The 20,129-nt window shown below is 39.1% G+C and overlaps 1 protein-coding gene across 6 annotated transcripts in view; it reads left to right on the top strand.

Moving 5' to 3' along the window:
• Positions 1 to 20,129, top strand: part of Ssbp2 (single stranded DNA binding protein 2) — a 276,405-nt gene that overhangs the window by 66,821 nt on the left and 189,455 nt on the right. For all 6 annotated transcript variants that reach the window (XM_052160011.1, XM_052160012.1, XM_052160014.1 and 3 more), the window contains exon 2: positions 13,492 to 13,564. In XM_052160011.1, coding sequence (XP_052015971.1) covers positions 13,492 to 13,564 — 73 coding nt within the window. The remainder of the gene's footprint in view (positions 1 to 13,491; positions 13,565 to 20,129) is intronic.

The raw sequence follows: 20,129 nt of genomic DNA, 5'->3' as shown, positions 1-20,129 counted from the left end.
ACCATATTGTAAAGAAGTAGATGTCTGATTTTGTACTCAGGAGGGATTGTCTCGGCTTCTGATGTAAGACCTATAAAGTACACCCAACTTCAACATCCCTTTTTCCTCCCTCAGTGAACACAGGTAGAATCTCAGTCTTTAACCCCAGAACATACATATTCCAGATAATAACGTTCCATTTTTAAAAAACTCATGTGTACTGAGCACAGGGTCCCTGATGCAGGAGTTGTAGAAGGGACTGAAGAAGCTGAGGCAGTTTGCAGCCCCATGGAGGGAGCAACAGTGTCAACTGGACAGACGACGCCCCCTTCCCTGAGCTCTCGGGGACTGGACCACCAACCAAAGAATACACATGGAGCGACCCATGGCACTGGCCACATATGTGGCAGAGGACGGCCTTGTTGGACATCAGTGGCAGCCCTTGGGCCTGAGGGTGTTCAATGCCCCAGGGTAGGGGAATGCCAGGGCAGGAGGATGGGAGTGGGTGGAAGGGTGGGGGAGCACCCTCATAGAGGCAGGGGGAGAGGGATGGGATGGGGGTTTCAGAAGGGGGGAGCTAGAAAGGGGAAAACATTTGAAATGTAAATAGAGAAAATATCCAATCAATCAAACAAAAAACCAAAACCAAAACAAAACAAAACAAAGACAAAAACAAAACTCATGTTGAATTACTTAAAATTTTCAATTTATTATTATTGTCTATTTTTGTGTATGGCGTGTATGAGGGTGGCTGTGCATGTGCCATCACATGTATGTGGAGGTCTGATAACTGTGGAATTAGTTCTCTCTTTCAAACTTTATGTGGATTCTTGGGATTGAATTTAGGTCAGCAGGCTTGTGTGGCAGGCACATGCCTTCTTCTACCACCGACCCATCGCACCATCCCTTATAACATCCTTAAGTAACTTTAATTGATACAAAAGTGTTTTCAACACACTGAGTTAAGTTTTGTCCCATCATTGCCCCTCTGAAGCAGAGGTCTGTAGGGTCAGGCCAGGCCTTTCCCACCTGACAGCTGAAGTGTGTGAGTCTCTGGGCTGACCCTTGGAGCTGCCGCTCATGCTTGTCTTTCGATGTGTTTCCTTTGTAGTTCTTACAGACTGTCGATACCTATTAAGGTAAGTTTCCTCGTTCAGCAGTGCAGTCTGGGCTTTATTAGTCACGTTGAACTTGAAGTATAGCAATACCCATCTTCTGCACCCCACTGCAACCTCACCCTGCTTGCCACATGAGATATCCTCAGCTGGAGTTCAATGCCTTTGCCAGGCTTCTGATGTGGCAGAGACTGTTTCTGCCCACTACCCTGCCTCTCCAGCACCACGCCCCCAGCAGGGTTGTTGGTTGGTTGTTTTTGCACAAAATTTTACATTACCTTTGTTAATTTTATTGGGTTTACTAATATGTTTCAGAGTATACTATTCTTTTAGAATGCTAAATATGTTAGTTATTTCCTTAGCTTTGTTTTCAAATTTGATAATTTTGTTCTAAGTTTCTAAAGTCAAAGGGCTATTCTGATTAGTGTCATCTAAATTTTGGAAGTGAAGATAGTTTAGTTTTTATTTTCTTTCATTGACGTATGCAATCAAAACTATAAAATGTTTCTTAGTATAATTGACTAGGACTTAGATATTTAGAAATTAATCTATTAGTTAATTCCATTTTCTCTCTTCATTTGTTTCCTTTATCAATTGATGCCTATGTAGAGATACATTAAAAAAAGTTACACACAAAATCACCAATCAGAAATAATTTCACATAAATTTGAAATTTTGTATTTTCTAATACTGATTTTTTTTTAATTTTATGTTTTTACCTATTAAATAATTTTCTTTCTTTTCAATCTAAACATTAAAGGAACTTCCATCTAAATAAATATCTTTTCTCTTAAAAATTTATAGAATATAACTTCATCTAGTATAAGTTGAATCAAAGTAAAAGAAAATTATTTGAAATAATTCTTAAATTATTATAAGCCACTACTAGTTAATGATTTACTTTCTTATGTGAAAGTGTTTTATGAACTATAAAACACCATATATTTTATTATTTACCATTGTATAAGAATGGAGTAGTTTTCCTTGATATGTAGAAGTAAATCTCAATAATTATATTATGACACATAGAGGGTTTTAAGTGGGCAACCATTGCCACAAACTGTTGATAATTCACTCACGTTATTATTCTTTAAGAAGTCCCGTTTGCTTCCTGTTCCTCCCATACTGCCTCAGTCCGTGCAGCCTCCTGGCTCAGTTGTAGTACCGTGTTAAGGATTCTCATTACAGCCCACTCTGTACTGAAACCTTGAGTTTGCTTACACTGCCTGCATACCCAGTACATGCTACATTCCACTATTTGTTTTCTTTAGTCGTATGTCTTCCCATTAACAAGTCTGTAAATCACCGAGGGCGACACTCCTGTCTTTTTCTTTTTTGTTTTGCCCAAGGTATACAAGTACTAGGAGCTCATTAACTGTTGATAGTGCTTAGTGTAGTGTGTACTTATAGTTTCTTAGGATATTTGAAATGTTTTTGTTTCTACTTCTATCTAATTAAAATAGGTGTATGCTGTTAATTTTTAAAGCTCCATTGCCATAATTTTTCTAATAGTGTGTTCTAAATTCATGTTTTAGATACTTTAGAGTTGTCAAGGACTCAGTGTGCAGTTGGGAAACTGCTTATGAGCAAGATTGAGGCCCTGAGTTTGACATCTGGCCCCAGTACCAACTACATGAAAAACAAACCTGTGGGTGTGGTCCTGTGTGTTGGTAATCCCCATGCTGGGAGGTGGGGACAGAGACATCCTGGAACTTGCTGACCGTCATCCTCATCTGTTTGGCACATCAGGTGGAGAGTGACCCTGTCTCAAAAAACCAAAACCAAAAAACAAAAAACAAGTGATACTGTATCCTGAAGAACTGTACCCCCATTCATGCATAAATACATGCACCACAATACACAGTCCCTCCTACTACACATATGAACACAAAACAGTTGACTAATAAAGTTTCTCAAAGCAAATGCCATTGATGTCTAAATATACTGAATTTAGAGTAGGAAATGGCTTTTCTCATGATGGGGATACCCCTGTGATTCTTATGATTTTATTTGTAGCTTTAAAAAAATGATAGTTTCAAATATGATTCCATATATCCATATCTTCTAAATTCAGAGAGGAAATTGGTTTATGTCTGAAGGTTGGGTGTTTCTTTGAACACCTGCTCACTTCCTTCTGTGGTATTAAAGTTTTGAACTCTGCCTACAAGTTTCAAATTTTAATTAGCTTTTAATTTCAAATAGTGTTTTAATTACATCCATCCCTTTCCCAACTCCTCTGAGACCCACTCATTTATCCCTACCCATCGAACTTTGTGTCTAATTTATTTTTTTAAACCCAATTTGAGATGCTCATGAATTTTTAAATTTCTTCCAGCAGAGGAATTATAAACACACATGACTATGTCTGTTTCTTTGTTTTTCACATAGTGCATGTGTGTGTGTATGTGTGTGTGTGTGTGTGTGTGTGTGTGTGTGTGTATGTGTGTGACTCAGCAGGCTGTCATTGTTGCATGGCTAATGGTTTGCCAACTGCACCCTGAATTCTTGACAATTTGGCCTGAGAATGGTGAGCTTAGCAGGGACAACACTACTAAAGAAGACTTTTTCTCTCTCAGCAGTTACCAGACACCAATAACTCCTCTCCAGGGTGGATTTAGCCTGGTTATGGCTTGCACAGATCTCTTGCATACTGTCCCAACCTCTATGAGGTCATATGTGCAGCCCTGCTCTGTCCAAAGACACTTTCCTTACAATCACTTGTCACTTGGCAGGTACAACTTTCTGTCCCCTCTGATGTCATTATCCCCTAAGCTTGGCAGGAGTAGGTATGCTATAGATGTTCCATCTGGAGCTGAGCATTCTGCAAGTGTCTTACTCTTTGCACTTGACTAGTTATGGGGCTCGGTTAGTCACCAGCCACTGCAAATAGCTTCTCTGCTGAGGACTGAGAGATGCACTGACCAGTGTGTGTAATGGTAAGCCTTTAGCCGTTTGCTTAACGCCATGTCCACTTAGTAGGATGCCATCCAAGTTCTAGGACCTGTCTAGCCAAACACTGTACACTAGGAAGTGGAGGACTGACATTTCTAGGATTTGCTATGAGAAAACCCTTCTGGAAATCCTTTACAGAGAATAGAAAGTGACTTTAGCCCTAGCCTTGCTTAACAGTATATACTAATATACATCCTTAAGTGATGGTGATGTTGACACAGGTATAACTAAAGACTTTGCTAAATGTGTTGTAGGTAGATGGGTGGTGGGACTTAGCAGTGTGGACTTAAACATCCTCTTCAGTGAGTGACATTCTGCCCACTGGGGTGCTACAGTCCCCCTCTGTTCACCTACTGTACGCCATGCTTAGGTAGTTACCAGTAAAGCAACTGTGAACAAGAGGTTTTGGTGTGGACACAAAATTTTATTTTATTGAAATATACCAAGGGGCACAAGTGCCAGGTTGTTTGTTGAGAAATTGTTTTTGGTTCCTTTAATTATTTCCTTTAACAGTCACAATATGTAGTTATTAACAGTATAATTATATCATTTTATGAAGTAGCCAAGCTGTCTTCCAAAGTTGCTGTACAATTTTCTGTTTCCATTAACAGTGAAGGAAGTTTCTGCCGCCCTCCAACCTCCCAGCATTTGGTGTTGTCAGTGTGTTACAGTTGAAAGTGTTTATTCTCTGTGCGTCCATTGGTTATGCGTTATGTGTTAACATCACAGCTCAGTGCTCCTCACAGACTTGGACATGCGTGCTAGTTTTCTCTTTTTGCTGCTCGTTAAGCTGTTATAAAATCTTTGATAAAATCTAGAGGTAGAGGCACACTATCCTAATGTACAAAGATATTTTAAAAATTTCATCATCATCATCATCATCATAATCATTATTATTATCATTATCATTTTTCTCTTGATGGTGCTGAGAATTGAATCCAAGGCTTTTGCATGTGAGGCAAACATTTGACAGTGACCCATGTTCCCGGGCTCTGAATTATCAGCATTACAGAGATAATTTTTGACTTTGGAAGTAATTTGGAAAAATAATTATTATTTTCCTATCTTTGAATTCGCTTTATAAATGGTGATATCGTTACCTTGAATAATAAATACAATACAAAATGATGAGAACTTCAATAAAGACACTGATTTCAAATGTGAACCAATAATTTAAAAAAATATTTAGTGTAATTTAATGTAATGAAATTTTGTTCTACAGTGAAGTTGAAGAAAAGACATTTAAATAATGATTAAATTGATTAAAAGTAGTCAAAATGGGATATTCTGAAATATGGGATCAGTGTTTGTATACACTAGGACATAAACCTACCATGGTTAACTTCAAAAGTGAATGGGGCCTTATCAATATATATAGTCTATTCCATTTAAAAAAGAAAAGCCTATCTTTGTGTTAAGAAAATCAGGCTGGGTTAAATAGATTTTTATACTACTTAAGAGTACTTGGTTAGTTATTATACCTTAACTTAAAAATTGTGTGCATGATGTCATTATGTTGTAAAACTGACACATAAAACTCAGGATAAAAACACTACCTCCATCTTTTTGGTAAAGTCCTGTTATATGTCTGTCTTAGCTGGTGCCATGGTGGCGTTAGTCTAGATGCGGTTTGAGAGCAGCTGCCAGGGGACTCCCTGTTAAATCTCAATGCGCACTGTTCTAGCAACATGTAGTATTTGTTTTCTCAGGCTGGAGAGGGTAGTTAATTACCAACCAGTGCTGTCCTTTTTGGTGAGAAAACCATATAGGTCTCATTGGCTCTATAAAGCCACAAGGTCTTAATAAAATAGTTATTCTAGGATGTTTTGCCTTTGCTTGAATTCTTTAAATGACTTCCTTTCCTTCCAATTGACCTCATTTCAAAGTTGACGTTAACCTCAGAATGCCACTGAATAACAATACTCAATATTACAGTATGATATAGACTTTTTATTTGATATTCTCAGATATTAGTACTTGGATTTTTTCCCCCTATAGCAGCAATAATGTATACAATTTCAGTAATTTGGCCAAGTCTTTTACTTACAAGTCATTTGATCCTTTCTGTTTTAAAGCTAGGATCACTTTGACAGAAAGAAGAGAGCAGTTGTCTTACTTTCTATTGCTGTGATGAACAGCATGACCACAGGAGCATATAGAAGAGGTGCGTTTGGGATTATGGTTCCGGGTCAGAGTTCATGATGAGGAAGTGGAGGCAGCAGGTGAACTAAGCAGTGCCAGCTGGAGAAATACCTAAGAATCCTTAGCTCAATCCTCATAGCACAAACAGGGAGGAGAGAGAGAGAGAGGGAGATACAGAGAGATAGACACAGAGAGAGACTGACAGCACGAGTGTGTATACTAGGATCAGCAGGCTCATGCAGCTTTGGAACTCCACTAACAGACTTCTTCCAGCAAGGTCTAACACTAACCTCCTAACACTAACAAAGCAGCACTACCAACTGGGGCTGATCTTAAGCACACATGCCGATGTGGGTGGGGCATATCTCGTGAGCCTTAACATCTAGAATGGTGGTTCTCAACCTTCCTAAGCTGGGACCCTTTAATACAGTTTCTTATGATATAGTGACTCCAGCTATAAAGTTATTTTGTTGCTACCTCACAACTAATTTTACTACTGTTATTAATGATAATATAAGTATCTGACATGCTAGATATTTGATATGTGATTCCAATAAATGGGGTTGTGATGCACAGGTTGAGAACCACCGCTCTAGAGGAAGAGGTATAGGCAATTGGTTGCTAAGAGTGGGAGAATCAGTGTTCGAAAGGGATGAGTCCTTGATAGGTCAGCCAATTAGGAAGATCAGTCGCTAAAAATATTTGAACAACACTAAATGATCTCAGCAGGTTGTATTTACAAATTTAATATGCATGCATATATATGTGCTCGCGCGTGTACACACACACACACACACACACACACACACACGTTGTGGTAATTTAAATGACTTGGCCCCTATATATTTGAATGCTTAATCACCAGGGAGTGGAACTCTTGGAAAGGATTAGAAAGATTAGGAGGTGTGGCCTTATTGGAGGAGTGTCTAAAGCCCAAGCCAGGGCTATCTTCCACCCCCCCCCCACCCCCCTTCCCATCTGTTGCTCAGGATATAGCTCACAGCAACCGCTCTAGTACCATGTGTGTCAACATGCTCCCCGCCATAATGGACTAAACCTGAAACTGTTAGGAAGCTCACAGTTAAATGCTATCTTGGATAAGAGCTGCTTTGGTCATAGTGTCTCTCCTCAGCAACAGAACAGTGACTAAGACATATACATACAGGTATCAATTATAACTAAAGATTAGGAAACTATAAATTTCAAAAGGAGTGGGAGGGACATAGGGATTGGAGGGAAGGAGGGAATGATGTAAATATGTGAAATTCTCAAAAAACGTTTGCATCCCCTTATGAGGTCAGACAGGAGCATCCCAGGGGCTCGCTACTCAGTCTAGGCAAGCCAGTGACTCCAGATTCATTAGACTCTCCAAAAAGGTGAAAAGGGATATGGTGTCAACATTTGTCCTACACAGGTATACAGGTGTACACACCTGCACATGTATGTGGACACACACATGTGCCATACTCATATACAATCATAGTAAATAAAAAGAATAATGAAAGCAAATTTATATTGTAAGAAGGTAAATGTTATTATTTATTTTTGCAGTGAATTAAATCTTGATCAGACATTTCATATTGCATGGCATAAACTGTCTTTAGCATCTGTCAGTGGTCATTGGTACTTTGATTTTATGACCATTAATGCTGAGAACATTACTTCACATATATAGTACAAACACATGCTAGAACCACAGTAGGGCCATTCCAGGAATTGTTTGAAATTGTTTAATAATGCTAAGTCAAATTTTATTTAACAATTTTTAAATGAAATTAAAGGAAGTAACTGAAATACCAGTTCTTAAAACCAAACATTCCAACACATGAAATCCAAAGATTAACCAGCTTGATACACGGTGAGGGATGATGCCAGGAAATGGGAAGAGCCTTGGTTTTTATAATTCAAAATAGGTTTCTAAAAAGGTAGAAGACTTTGTATACACTTTGTAAAACACTTTGACTCACAATAGGAAAGTCTGGCTGGAATCTGGGCTGAGTGGTTTGAGGAAGTGTTTGTTGGCCCAGCCCACCTGGTGTGGTGAGATGCTCAGAACCTAGCCTGCAGCGAGGTTGCTTGGTACAGCAAGGCAAGCACTGGTGCTAAAATACTGAACCGAAGTCAACTACAGGAACGTTCTAAGGTTTCCTGAGCAGTAACTTGTCATCATTAGGGCTCTGGATGTGCATGGCAATCCATTTTTTGAGCATAGCATAACAAGCAGACCGTGATGTCATTTGTATTTTGGGATTGCACAGCAGGTGGGAGCCTGAGGATTAGTTTCCCTTTAACCAGAGTAGGTGCTGTTTTCAAGTGTAGCCTCTAGCGTCATTAGCACATTGAGCTTAGCTAATGATTGGATAGAAGGGTCAGTGTCTATTTAAATAATGACTCCATGAGCATCCATGCAGTGTGCTTCACAGCCCACATCTGGCCAGGGTTAGAGGAGGACAACTTGTTCATCCAGGTGGGTTGCACGGATGGAACGCAGGTCATCAAGTGCCTTTACTGTCTGAGTAATCTTGGTGGCTCAGGATGGAAGTTTTATTTAAATTCTATGAGAACTGTATTTCTACAGTTGTTGATTAGTTCTTAGTTAATTCTTATTGCTTTATCTTTGCTCTGTTCAGTTTTCCAGAGTTGTTTTTAAATGTGCAATTTTTAACTTGCCTATCTCAGGAGGCAAGTGTTTCTGGGCACACCTAACCAGGTGTTGTTTGCCTCAATTCCCAGCTTGAGACAGCAGCAAAGCAACTTTTTTGTGTGCATCTAACTTAACTGTCTATCTAATGACGTTCATTTGTGTCCTGTGCCACCTGATGTGGAGAATATGGCGAAGCAGACATTTTTAGTAAGAAAAACTTGGTTTTAGCATTATTGTGTGGTTTCCCAGCTTTTGACACTCCAAGTCTGTTTTTTAGCCTAACTGTTAATGGTGAGGAAGTTTAAAAGACGATGTTAGATTTCTAACTTTTCACACCTCCTTAACACCAGGTGGCAAGCGCTATTAAACATTTGACCAGGCTGATCTAGTTTCACTGCTAACAACTGCCACAGTCCCATGAGTAGCCTTTGGTGGCTGTCAAATGCCTCCTTAGCTGGCTGTGATCTGATAAACTATTGGCGTTTTATCACCCAGGAGTTACATTTGGACACTGATTTGTGTCATTGGTTAAGCTGGGATTAAGTAGTGGCTGAGGAAGGGAAGTGTCTTCTCTCTCCTCGCATGTATTTGAAAGACATAAGAGAATTTATTCTTTTTAAAAACAATTAAACCCAAATATATAAATTAAGTATTACTATCTTAAGCTTCCTCCCCTGATCTGTGACTCAGCGCTTTGTGTATGGATGACCACTCTTTGCTGCTTTGAGGCAGAGTCAGGCGGTGAGAGGACAGGGTGGGTCCCTCTCTGTGGCTATAGGGAACATGCTAGGCAGAGCATTCCTTGGGGTGACTCAGAACCCTTGGTAGAGGGAAGTGGGCGTGTGATGGTCAACAGTTGGTATCCTTTGGCTGACTTACTGCTGGAGTCTGGAAGGCATCAATCAGGAATGAACAAGGAAGTCACAAACAAAAGTAAATCAAGTTCTGTGAATTTAGAAGAATCGATCCTAATTAGTCATTTAAGGGGGCAGGGAGTGCTTAAGGAAGGCACAAGTACACATGTGAGGTGGTATTTGAGGATCCCTTTTGAAGAGAAAATGGAAGTTCTCCACAGTTGGTTTACTATTTTCAAACAGAATCAATACTTTAGTACTTTTATGGTCATTGATATTGGGATTTAAGGTCTAAGCATGGGAAGTGAGTTTTTTTCTTTTTTAATGTAGACCATAGAATATAACTACTCACGACTTATATAAAATGTCCTTCACAAACTGAGTCTGCCTTCCTTTGATATTTCCTAATCTTGCTTTATTTCCTACTATGAAAAGTAACTAACAGTGTGGAAATTTTTGTGGGCAGTACTACTTGATTTCTTCATGTCCTGTGACCATAGCAAAGAGATCAAATCTTAAGTGTTCTGAGGAGATGCTATGCTAGAATTTGGTACCTAACAGAAAATCTTACATTTCTGCCCATGAATGCCTTGAGAGGACACACCCCAGTGATTCCTTAAGTGCCATCTATATGGCTGATCTAAAAGAGTCATTCATTCATTCATTCATTCATTCATTCATTAATATTTGCTGGATACCCACTCTTTAGGTACTGGAAGTAGATAAACACAGTCACTTTGATCATGATAGTTAAATGGTAGGAGAGTAAGGGTAGCATTTTTTTCTGCAGCTTTAATTCTATATGGCCTCTGTGTAGTTATGAATGTGAAATATATAACTTGTATAGTTTAAAAATTACAAATAACAATTCTTTAAATATCAAACTTTGTTTATTTGAACATTTTTTCTTACTAAATAAAAGAAGGCAACAAAATGGAAACAGAATCATTTGTCATCACTGAATTCAAGTGAAGGATAGAGATATCTGACTCATTAATCCTTAATAGGATTTTTCATTCATTAAAGTAGTGTCAAGAATAAAAGAAATTGGGTCTACTTGTTACAGTGGCATTTTACTACAGAACCATTATTTTTATATATATTTAAATTATATTTCAATTCATTAAATACTCATTTTGTATAATATGAAAAGTACTTGAATCTCTGAAAGACCATAAAAAGAAAGCAAAATTGTTAGTTCAAAAGTTTGTTCCTTTCAAATATTAGTACATTCAGTATTCTTACAATCATCCTGTTGTATGAAAAACTGGGTCCAGATTGTTTCTTGTCGCTCTTTGTTTGGTGAGCTTGTTGTGTTGTGACTTACCTGGACAGATGGAGAAATGTTATGCTCTGTTTCTTGAAATACTTGTCTTCCAACAGTGCCTTTCATTGCAGAACCCTTCTTCCAGAATGCTGCTGTTTAGTCTTATGTAAGTTTGACACAGGCTAGAATCATCTGAAAGGAGGGAACCTCAACTGAGAAATGCTTCCTCTAGAGTTAGCTGTCAGGCATTTTCTTAATTAGTGAGTGATGGGGAAAGCCCAGCCTTTGTGGGCGGTGTCATCCCTGTTCTATAAGAAAGCAGGCTGAACCAACCCTAAGCAGCAAGCCAGTAAGCGCACTCCTCTGTGGCCTCTGCATCTGCCCTTGTTTCCAGTCCCTGCCAGTTTGAGTTCCTGCCCTGACTTCCTTCAGTGATAAACAGTGGTGTGGAAGTGTAGGCCAAATAAACCCTTTCCTCCCCAGGCTGCTTTGATCATGGCGTTTCATCCCAGCCACTGTAACCACATAACTTTCAGGTATTCTTATTTTAGTGTTTCCGTGCTGTTAGTGTGGGAAGTTACTGGGGAACACAGTATCTGTATCTAATGCTGAAAGCTCTTGCTGCTCCTGTGTGTATGCTCTTCAAAAGCAGGAAGCACTAGTCGTGTATGACTTGGATATTATCCAGACAAAATTATAGCAGTAATTAATCTGTCAGTAATGGAAGGAAAGTGTTCTTTCATTTGACAGATTGATGAAACTGAGTCTCAGAAACTTTATTATTAATTTTTATTATTATTACTATTTTTATTTTAAATACAAGAATCATAAAAGCAGATAGAATTAACTTGGACATGGATAGTATAAAGGATTGGAGAAACAGTTATACACTGTGCTTACTGTGCGTGTCTCTTTTCCAGAAACCAATCAAGGTTTCTGCCTCATTCTGTGTCCTTCAAATTCCTCATACTTGGTAGAACATCTTTTTCCTTCAACCTTTAATGTAGTCTTCATTGCTTGCTAGTGGATACCGGTGGGCTTTAGACCCAGGGCCTTACAAGCCACAAGGGATTCCAGGAAACTCACTTCTTCTTATGTAGCAGGCAGGCACAGGTCACGGGCAGGAGGTTTGGAGGCTTTACAAAGTCTAGCCAGAAAGGGTCCGTTCCTCTCTCTTCAAAGTAAAATTTGCCATCCTAGCCAATCATGTGATTGGTTGGCTCCTGGAGAGGCAGGGGGTGTGGGATATGTGTGTTCAGGGTGTTCAGTCATTAGCAAGAACACTTGTTTAAACTGCATGGACATTGCCTGCATTTCCTGTGTGTGCTCAGGGGGAGCCACTCTTCACCGTGAGATGTGGCAGAGAGCTAAGCAGGGACCTACACATGCCGCCACATTGGGGGGTGCCCATGTTTCTCAACTGTATTGCACACTCACAGCCGTTTGAGACATTTATCTGGGTCATTTGTGAATGTCTACTCAGTGGTGCCTAGTGCTTCCGAGCAAAGTACCTGTTGATTCTGAAATGGAGAATTAATTAAATAAGAAAGCTTGATTTGCATAGGACTTCTTTTTCTGTGACAGATGCTTGGTGTGTTTTCATGGGAGTGAAGAGCATTATCACTTTTACAGATGCCATCAATCTTTAATAATCAAAATTCCCTTGGCAGCAAAGGTGGTGTAGTGGTACAGAACTGTGGTTATTGTTACACTGCCTTATTTATAGTAAACCTACTTCAGTATTGGTAAATATACCGTAGGAAACTAACTGTTGTGAGATATCTGGGAATCTGTCCAAGATGTCATTAAAATACTGCCGCAGACCCATTGGGCTTGTGAATCATATTTTAACAGCTCAACTGAAATGGAGCCACATGGCACAGTTTAAAAATTCTGAATCCACAAGATAAGGGGAACAGAATAATGATTACAACACATTCAATATTCTGTATCTGAGTAATAAATATATAATTTTGCATTAGCTTAAGTTCTAAGCCCCCAAAGGATTAGTTTATTAAGTTTGAAGTATATCATAATGCTGTGATTTGCTGTGAGTATGAATACCTTATAAACTAAAATATTATTTGGTCTAATAATCAAATCTAAAGATTAAGTAGAAGGTAGAAGCTTTTAAACAAGTGTGAAAATTGGTATTAAACACAAATTAACAATATTGTCCATCAAAAAGGTCAAAAATAATAAAATCCAATCAATTAAGTTACTGATTTTACTAATCAAATAAAAATTTTACTTTAAAGTGGGATTTAGGAATTATTAAATCTGAGGTTTAACCTATTATGTTAAGTATAACAGAATGTTTATATAAGTGAGATGATTTGAGAGAACAGTATGTATTTAATTATTTTTTCTAAAAGAGAATATACCATATAAGTAAATTTGTTTCTAAATATTGATATATTCTCATTGAAAACGTATTGGCAAAGGTTTACCTTTTGACATTGTTAGTGTGTAAGTGTCTTTGATGTACAGAACACATCTCACATGGCCTCTTCTCAGTGAGTGTTTTGTGTTTTCCAGGTTAGCGCTCTACGTCTATGAATATCTGCTCCATGTAGGAGCTCAGAAATCGGCTCAGACATTTTTATCAGAGGTATGTTTTATGCATTTTCTGCATCACATTTGCTATATAAATGAATGAAAAATAGACTGGAAGGATGGTTTGTAAAGTTGTTAAATAGCACGTGCTTAGGTATCCTTTTGCATAATGCCATCTTTGTAGATCTTTGTAGATTTTATCTAAGCATTTTCAGTACCATTAACTGCCTTTTCCGTGCAACTTAATAACATTCTAGTAAACCTTCTAAGCATTTATCCCCTTAGTCACCTCAGCATGGCAATAATAATCAAGAAAGCAAATTTGCTTTAAAAGCATCCACTAGGTCAGAGGATACATACACCCACATCTGATCGTGGTGGTGTGCATTTCCACTCCCAGTCCGAGGGAGATGAGGACAGGCAGATAACTGGCCTAGCCTGCCCACCGCATTTCAGGCCACAGAGAGGCCCTGTCTGGAGAAAAGGAGGATGAGAGCCAGTGCCATGTCTATTTGGGTAAAAGTTCTTGTCAGCATGCCTGCTGACTGAATTTGATCCCTAGGACACACTGTAGAAAAAGAGAACAGACTCTCTATAAGTTGTCCTCCGAGATCCACATAATGCCATAGCACTCATAAACAGGCACATAGCTACACATGTACTCACACAACACAGACCCGCACATGTCTACACACACATTAAACCCCCTTCCTGCGCACATTTCTAACAATATCTTATGTTAGCATTGTTTACAGGTTTTGATAATGTGGATTTATTTGGTTTTGTTTTATGTGACTAAAAGTTGATTGTCTTGAAACATTTTTGATCATCGTATTTCAAGCTCTGGTGATTCTCTCTTGTCCTTCACTGTTGCGGTTTGGTTTTGTTGTTGGAAACAGGCTGACATCATACTTGCCGTAGTCCTGCCTCAGCCTCCTGAGTGATAGGCGAGTGCTCCTCTTTTCACTTTCCAGCTCTGAATCTGAGTGTTCTGGCCAGAGCTCTGTTTCTCTTCTTTACATTATGAATAATATACCAAGGTATATTATACTTATCATTTTAAATTATTACAAGACATTCATAAGATACATCATATTATTGCTATTTTATTAATTGGAACATGATTAACTTGGGGGTCACACAGATTAATAAGTTATGGAACTAGAATTCATATTGTCTATGTTATTTCCAAGATCAGTGGTATATACTCTGTGCAGGGAAACCACAGCCGTCACTGCTTTGTATGATTCCTTTGGTCTCAAATGCATATGTTAACACACTGACCTAGCATTCAGTTGGTGTGGTGGTTGCCATCTTAATGGCAACCACCCCACATTCCAAGTAAGGAAATCAAAGAAGACACCAGATGATTAGAAGACCTCACATGTTCATGGGTTGTCAATTTCAGTATAGTGAATAAAAATGGCTATATTTCCAAGGATGACGTTTAGAAACATTGCAGTTTCTATCAAAATGTCACAAAATTCTTCACAGAGATAGGAAGAAATGCTAAAATTCACAGGAGTGCATATAAGACCCCAGCTTGTCAGAGCAATCCTGAGGAAGACAAGAACAATGCTGGAGATAGTAAAGCACACACTTTCAAGTTCTATTATATCTGTGATGACAAAAGCAAGATGGCGTTGGCACCAAACCAGATATGTAGATCTATGAACTAGAAGACCTAAAATCAAACCCTGAAAGCTACAGCCACCCTTGTTTGAAAGCCATGTAAACAAGAATTCATCGAAGAATAAGAAGCCTTTCCAAAATATGGTTCTGGTGAATCAAAGCCCATGCACAGTGCAATGAAACTAAATTCCTCTTAGTCTGAAAAAATCAGTTGCAAGTCTGCCGAAGACTTTAATATGAGACTTCAGCCACTGTTGCATGCAATTATCAGGAAAATAGTTCAAGTCATAGGTGTAAAGGTTTTTTTTGTAAATCTCTAAAAACTCAGAAAATAGCACCCAAGAATTTTCAAATGGGATTACATGAAATGGAAGATCTGCTGTATAGTACACATTCAAGTAACAAGACATCCTACAAACAGGAAAGATTTTTGCTAGCCATAAACCTGAAAGAGGATTGACATCTAGAGCAAATGAAGAACTCAAAACTCCAACACCAAAAGATTCCTCAGACACCGCAATCAATAGCTGAGCTAATGAGATGACTCAGAAGATGAAGATGAAGCACAGATGTGTGGTAGGACTACTGTGAATTCATCTCCCCCTGCATGGCTAAGACAAAGTCAAACTCTAGTGAGGGACAGCGTGGTAAAGGGAACCCTTATTGAGCACCACCAGTAATGCAGTTTAGCCCAGATGGTCTCACAGAACTGAATACAGAATACCACATGACCCACCATATCCCCCCGGGGTCTAGACCTGTAGAACTTGAGTCAGTACACCACAGGTAAACTTGGACAGTCATGTTTATTTCAACGCCATTTGTAATAGCCAAATTATTTAGGAATCCATAAATAGAGGGATAAATAGATAAAATATTCAATCATAAAGAATAATGATGTTATTTTCTGGGAAAACAGGACTTGAGATCATCATACTAAGTAAAATAAACCAAACTGAAAACTAGAAAATAAGTTTTCTTTCATTTGCAGGTCCTAGTCTTTGGTAGGTTACATAAAAGTATACACACACATCATTGAAGCAGGAGGGAGGTGGGTAGGAAGGTAGGCCAGGTTGGGCTCGGGTGGGAGATATGGTCAAAGCATGTGATATACTTGAGAGTAATTGTTACAATGCCCAGCAGTCACGTACCATGCTGTACAATGAATGTGCATCAGCAGAGAGGAGGGGAGGAGCAGGTCATATCAAAGGAGGTTTCATCCTTATCTGTACAATCTCTACATTAAAAATTATGTTACACATTTATACTTGTTTAAAAATAATAGAAAATGAATTCTTTTGAGTGTTCTTAATTTAGAAATGGAAGCTTGGAGTGTGTTTATGATACTACTTTGCTGCGTACGTGCTAGAGTTCTTGATAATTTTAGTTAGCTGTATTTCAATCCATTTTTATTCCCTTACATTGTGTCTTCAGTATCTAATTGCTTGCGATTGTTGTATAAACCTTGAGGCTCTGTCTTCTGGGCAGTGCTCAGTGTTACTGTCCTCCTCCTGAACTCTTTTCCATGTATGTACCTGAAAATCATTGATGTCAGCAATCACTCACTGGGCAGAGTGTCTCAGGGAAGTTGGCTTTAAGATGTTCCTGTAGCTTGCAGGTACCCTCACTGGAAGACCATTGCATACTGCAGTGAGACATTTCACATTATCTTCTTGATGAAAGAACCTATGGAATTTTAATTAAAAGAATAACATCATTAGGACTATGCTTTAGCGTCCCTTGACTATAGACAGGGGAGAGAGAGAATGAGAGCTAAATCTATTTTGTAGCTCTGCACCCTTCTTAGAATTGCTTTCTCTCTGAATTTTACTTGAAACACACATAAACATAGAGCATGCTCATTGTAGACTGACTTTTTCACCTATGCAATTCACTACATAAACAAACTCAAAGAAAAAAACCACGTGGTCATTTCATTGGATGCTGAAAAAGCATTTGACAAAATTCAACATCCTTTCATGCTTAAAGTCTTGGAAAGAACAGGAATTCAAGGCCCATACCTAAACATAGTAAAAGCAATATATAGCAATCCAATAGCCAACATCAAACTAAATGGGGAGAAACTTGAAGCAATCCCACTAAAATCAGGGACTAGACAAGGCTGCCCCCTCTCTCCTTATCTTTTCAATATTGTACTTGAGGTACTAGCTCGGGCAATTAGACAATATAAGGATGTCAAAGGGATACAAATTGGAAAGGAAGAAGTCAAACTATCACAATTTGCAGATGATATGATAGTCTACTTAAATGACCCAAAAACACTCCACAGAGAACTCCTACAGCTGATAAACAACTTCAGCAAAGTGGCAGGTTATAAAATCAACTCAAGCAAATCAGTAGCCTTCCTATACTCAAAGGATAAGCAGGCTGAGAAAGAAATTAGGGAAATGACACCCTTCACAATAGCCCCAAACAATATAAAGTATCTTGGTGTGACTCTGACCAAACAAATGAAAGATCTGTATGAGAAGAACTTCAAGACTCTGAAGAAGGAAATGGAAGAAGACCTCAGAAAATGGAAAAATCTCCCATGCTCACGGATTGGCAGGATTAATATAGTTAAAATGGCCATTTTGCCAAAAGCAATATACAGATTCATTGCAATCCCCATCAAAATCTCAACTCAGTTCTTCATAGAGTTAGAAAGAGCAATTCTCAAATTCATCTGGAATAACAAAAAATTCAGGATAGCTAAAACTATTCTCAACAATAAAAGAAATTCTGGGGGAATTAGTATCCCTGACCTCAAGCAATACTACAGAATAATAGTGTTAAAAACTGCATGGTATTGGTACGGTGACAGGCAGGTGGATCAATGGAATAGGATTGAAGATCCAGAAATGAACCCACACACCTATGGCCAGGGGACCTATGGTGGAGGACCTTGATCCTGGACAAAGGAGCTGAAAACATCCAGTGGAAAAAAGATAGCCTTTTCAACAAATGGTGCTGGTTCAATTGGAGGTCAGCATGCAGAAGAATGCGAATTGATCCATCCTTATCTCCTTGTACTAAGCTCAACTCCAAATGGATCAAGGACCTCCACATAAAGCCAGACAATCTGAAGCTAATAGAAAAATAACTGGAGAAGACCCTTGAGGACATCGGTACAGGGGGAAAGTTCCTGAACAGAACACCAATAGCTTATGCTCTAAGATCAAGAATAGACAAATGGGACCTCATAAAATTACAAAGTTTCTGTAAGACAAAGGACCCTTTAAAACCAACAAATTGGGAAAAGATCTTCACCAACCCGACATCAGATAGAGGGCTAATATCCAGTATATACAAAGAACTCAAGAAGTTAGACTCCAGAAAGCCAAATAACCCTATTAAAAATGGGGTACAGAGCTAAACAACGAATTTTCACCCGAAGAACTTCGGATGGCTGAGAAGTATCTTAAAAAATGCTCAACTTCATTAGTCATTAGGGAAATGCAAATCAAAACAACCCTGAGATTTCATCTTACACCAGTCAGAATGGCTAAGATTAAAATTTCAGGACACATCAGGTGTTAGCGAGGATGTGGAGAAAGAGGAACACTCCTCCATTGCTGGTGGGGTTGCAAATTGGTACAACCATTCTGGAAATCAGTCTGGAAGTTCCTCAGAAAACTCGGCATGTCACTTCTGGAGGATCCTGCTATACCACTCCTGGGCATATACCCAGAGGATTCCACAGCAGGTAATAAGGATACGTGCTCCACCATGTTCATAGCAGCCCTATTTATAATAGCCAGAAACTGGAAAGAACCCAGGTATCCCTCAACAGAAGAATGGATGCAAAAAATGTGGTATATATACACAATGGAGTACTAGTCATTAGAAACAATGAATTCATGAAATTCTTAGGCAAATGGATGGAGCTGGAGAACATCATACTAAGTGAGGTAACCCAGTCTCAAAAGATTAATCATGGTATGCACTCACTAATAAGTGGATATTAGCCTAGAAAATTGGAATACCCAAAACATAATCCACACATCAAATGATGTACAAGAAGAACGGAGGAGTGGCCTGGTTCTCGAAAGACTCAGTGTAGCAGTATAGGGCATAACCACAGGGAAGTGGGAAGGGGTGGATGGCAGAACAGGGGGAGGAAGAGGGCTTATGGGACTTTTGGGGAGTAGGGGGAGCAGAAAAGGGGAAATCATTTGAAATGTAAATAAAAAAATATATTGAATAATAAAAAAATAACAACAACAAGTACAAAAGAATTTAGGAAAACAAAAAAAGTTTTGGGCCTATTGGTGCACTATAGTGATGTTCTTGAAGGGGCTTCTATCTGCTCCTGGTGCCATGGTGCCAACACAAGAATTTCAGAGAAAGTATTGCTGGCAAGGCTGTGGAGATGGACCAGTGGTAGCTTGTTGATAACATGCATGCAGACCTGAATTCATACCCTAGTTTTGAACCACATCAAATGCCAGGTTCAGCAGATCCCACCTGTATCCTGTGTTTGGAACTTGGTGGTCAGCATGTGTAGTCATTTAGTGAACTCTGGGCTCAGTTGGAGCCCCTATCGAAAAGTAAATGGAGGGCAGTTTCAAGGAAAAGCTCCATCCTGACCTGTTGCCTCTAAGACATCTTACACATGTGAGCTCCACACCCACCCACCCACCCACTGTACACCTATTCTCATATGAACATAGATGTTTGTAATATCCAGAACTGCCAACTGATTCCTTTTAGGAGCTAGCGGCCTCTGCCTGCTCTTGATCTCCTGCTAGCATCTCCTGAAGGCAGAGCTCAGCTGGAGGCTGGCCAGCATCAAGGAGGCTATGCATTGTCATTTGCAGAATCCCTCTCCTGAGCACAGAGTGGTAAATACAGGAAGGTGAAGCCAGACTATGAGTACCAATATGCTTTGAAGACATCCATCCATCTGTCCATCCGTCCGTCCGTCCGTCCGTCCATCCATCCATCCATCCATCCATCCATCCATCCACCCATCCACCCATCCTTCC

The sequence above is a fragment of the Apodemus sylvaticus genome, chromosome 16 (genome assembly GCF_947179515.1).
Source record: "Apodemus sylvaticus chromosome 16, mApoSyl1.1, whole genome shotgun sequence".
Taxonomy (NCBI): Eukaryota; Metazoa; Chordata; class Mammalia; order Rodentia; family Muridae; genus Apodemus; species Apodemus sylvaticus.
The sequence above is the reverse complement of the archived record's forward strand: the minus strand, read 5'-3'. Positions and strand labels throughout refer to the sequence as shown.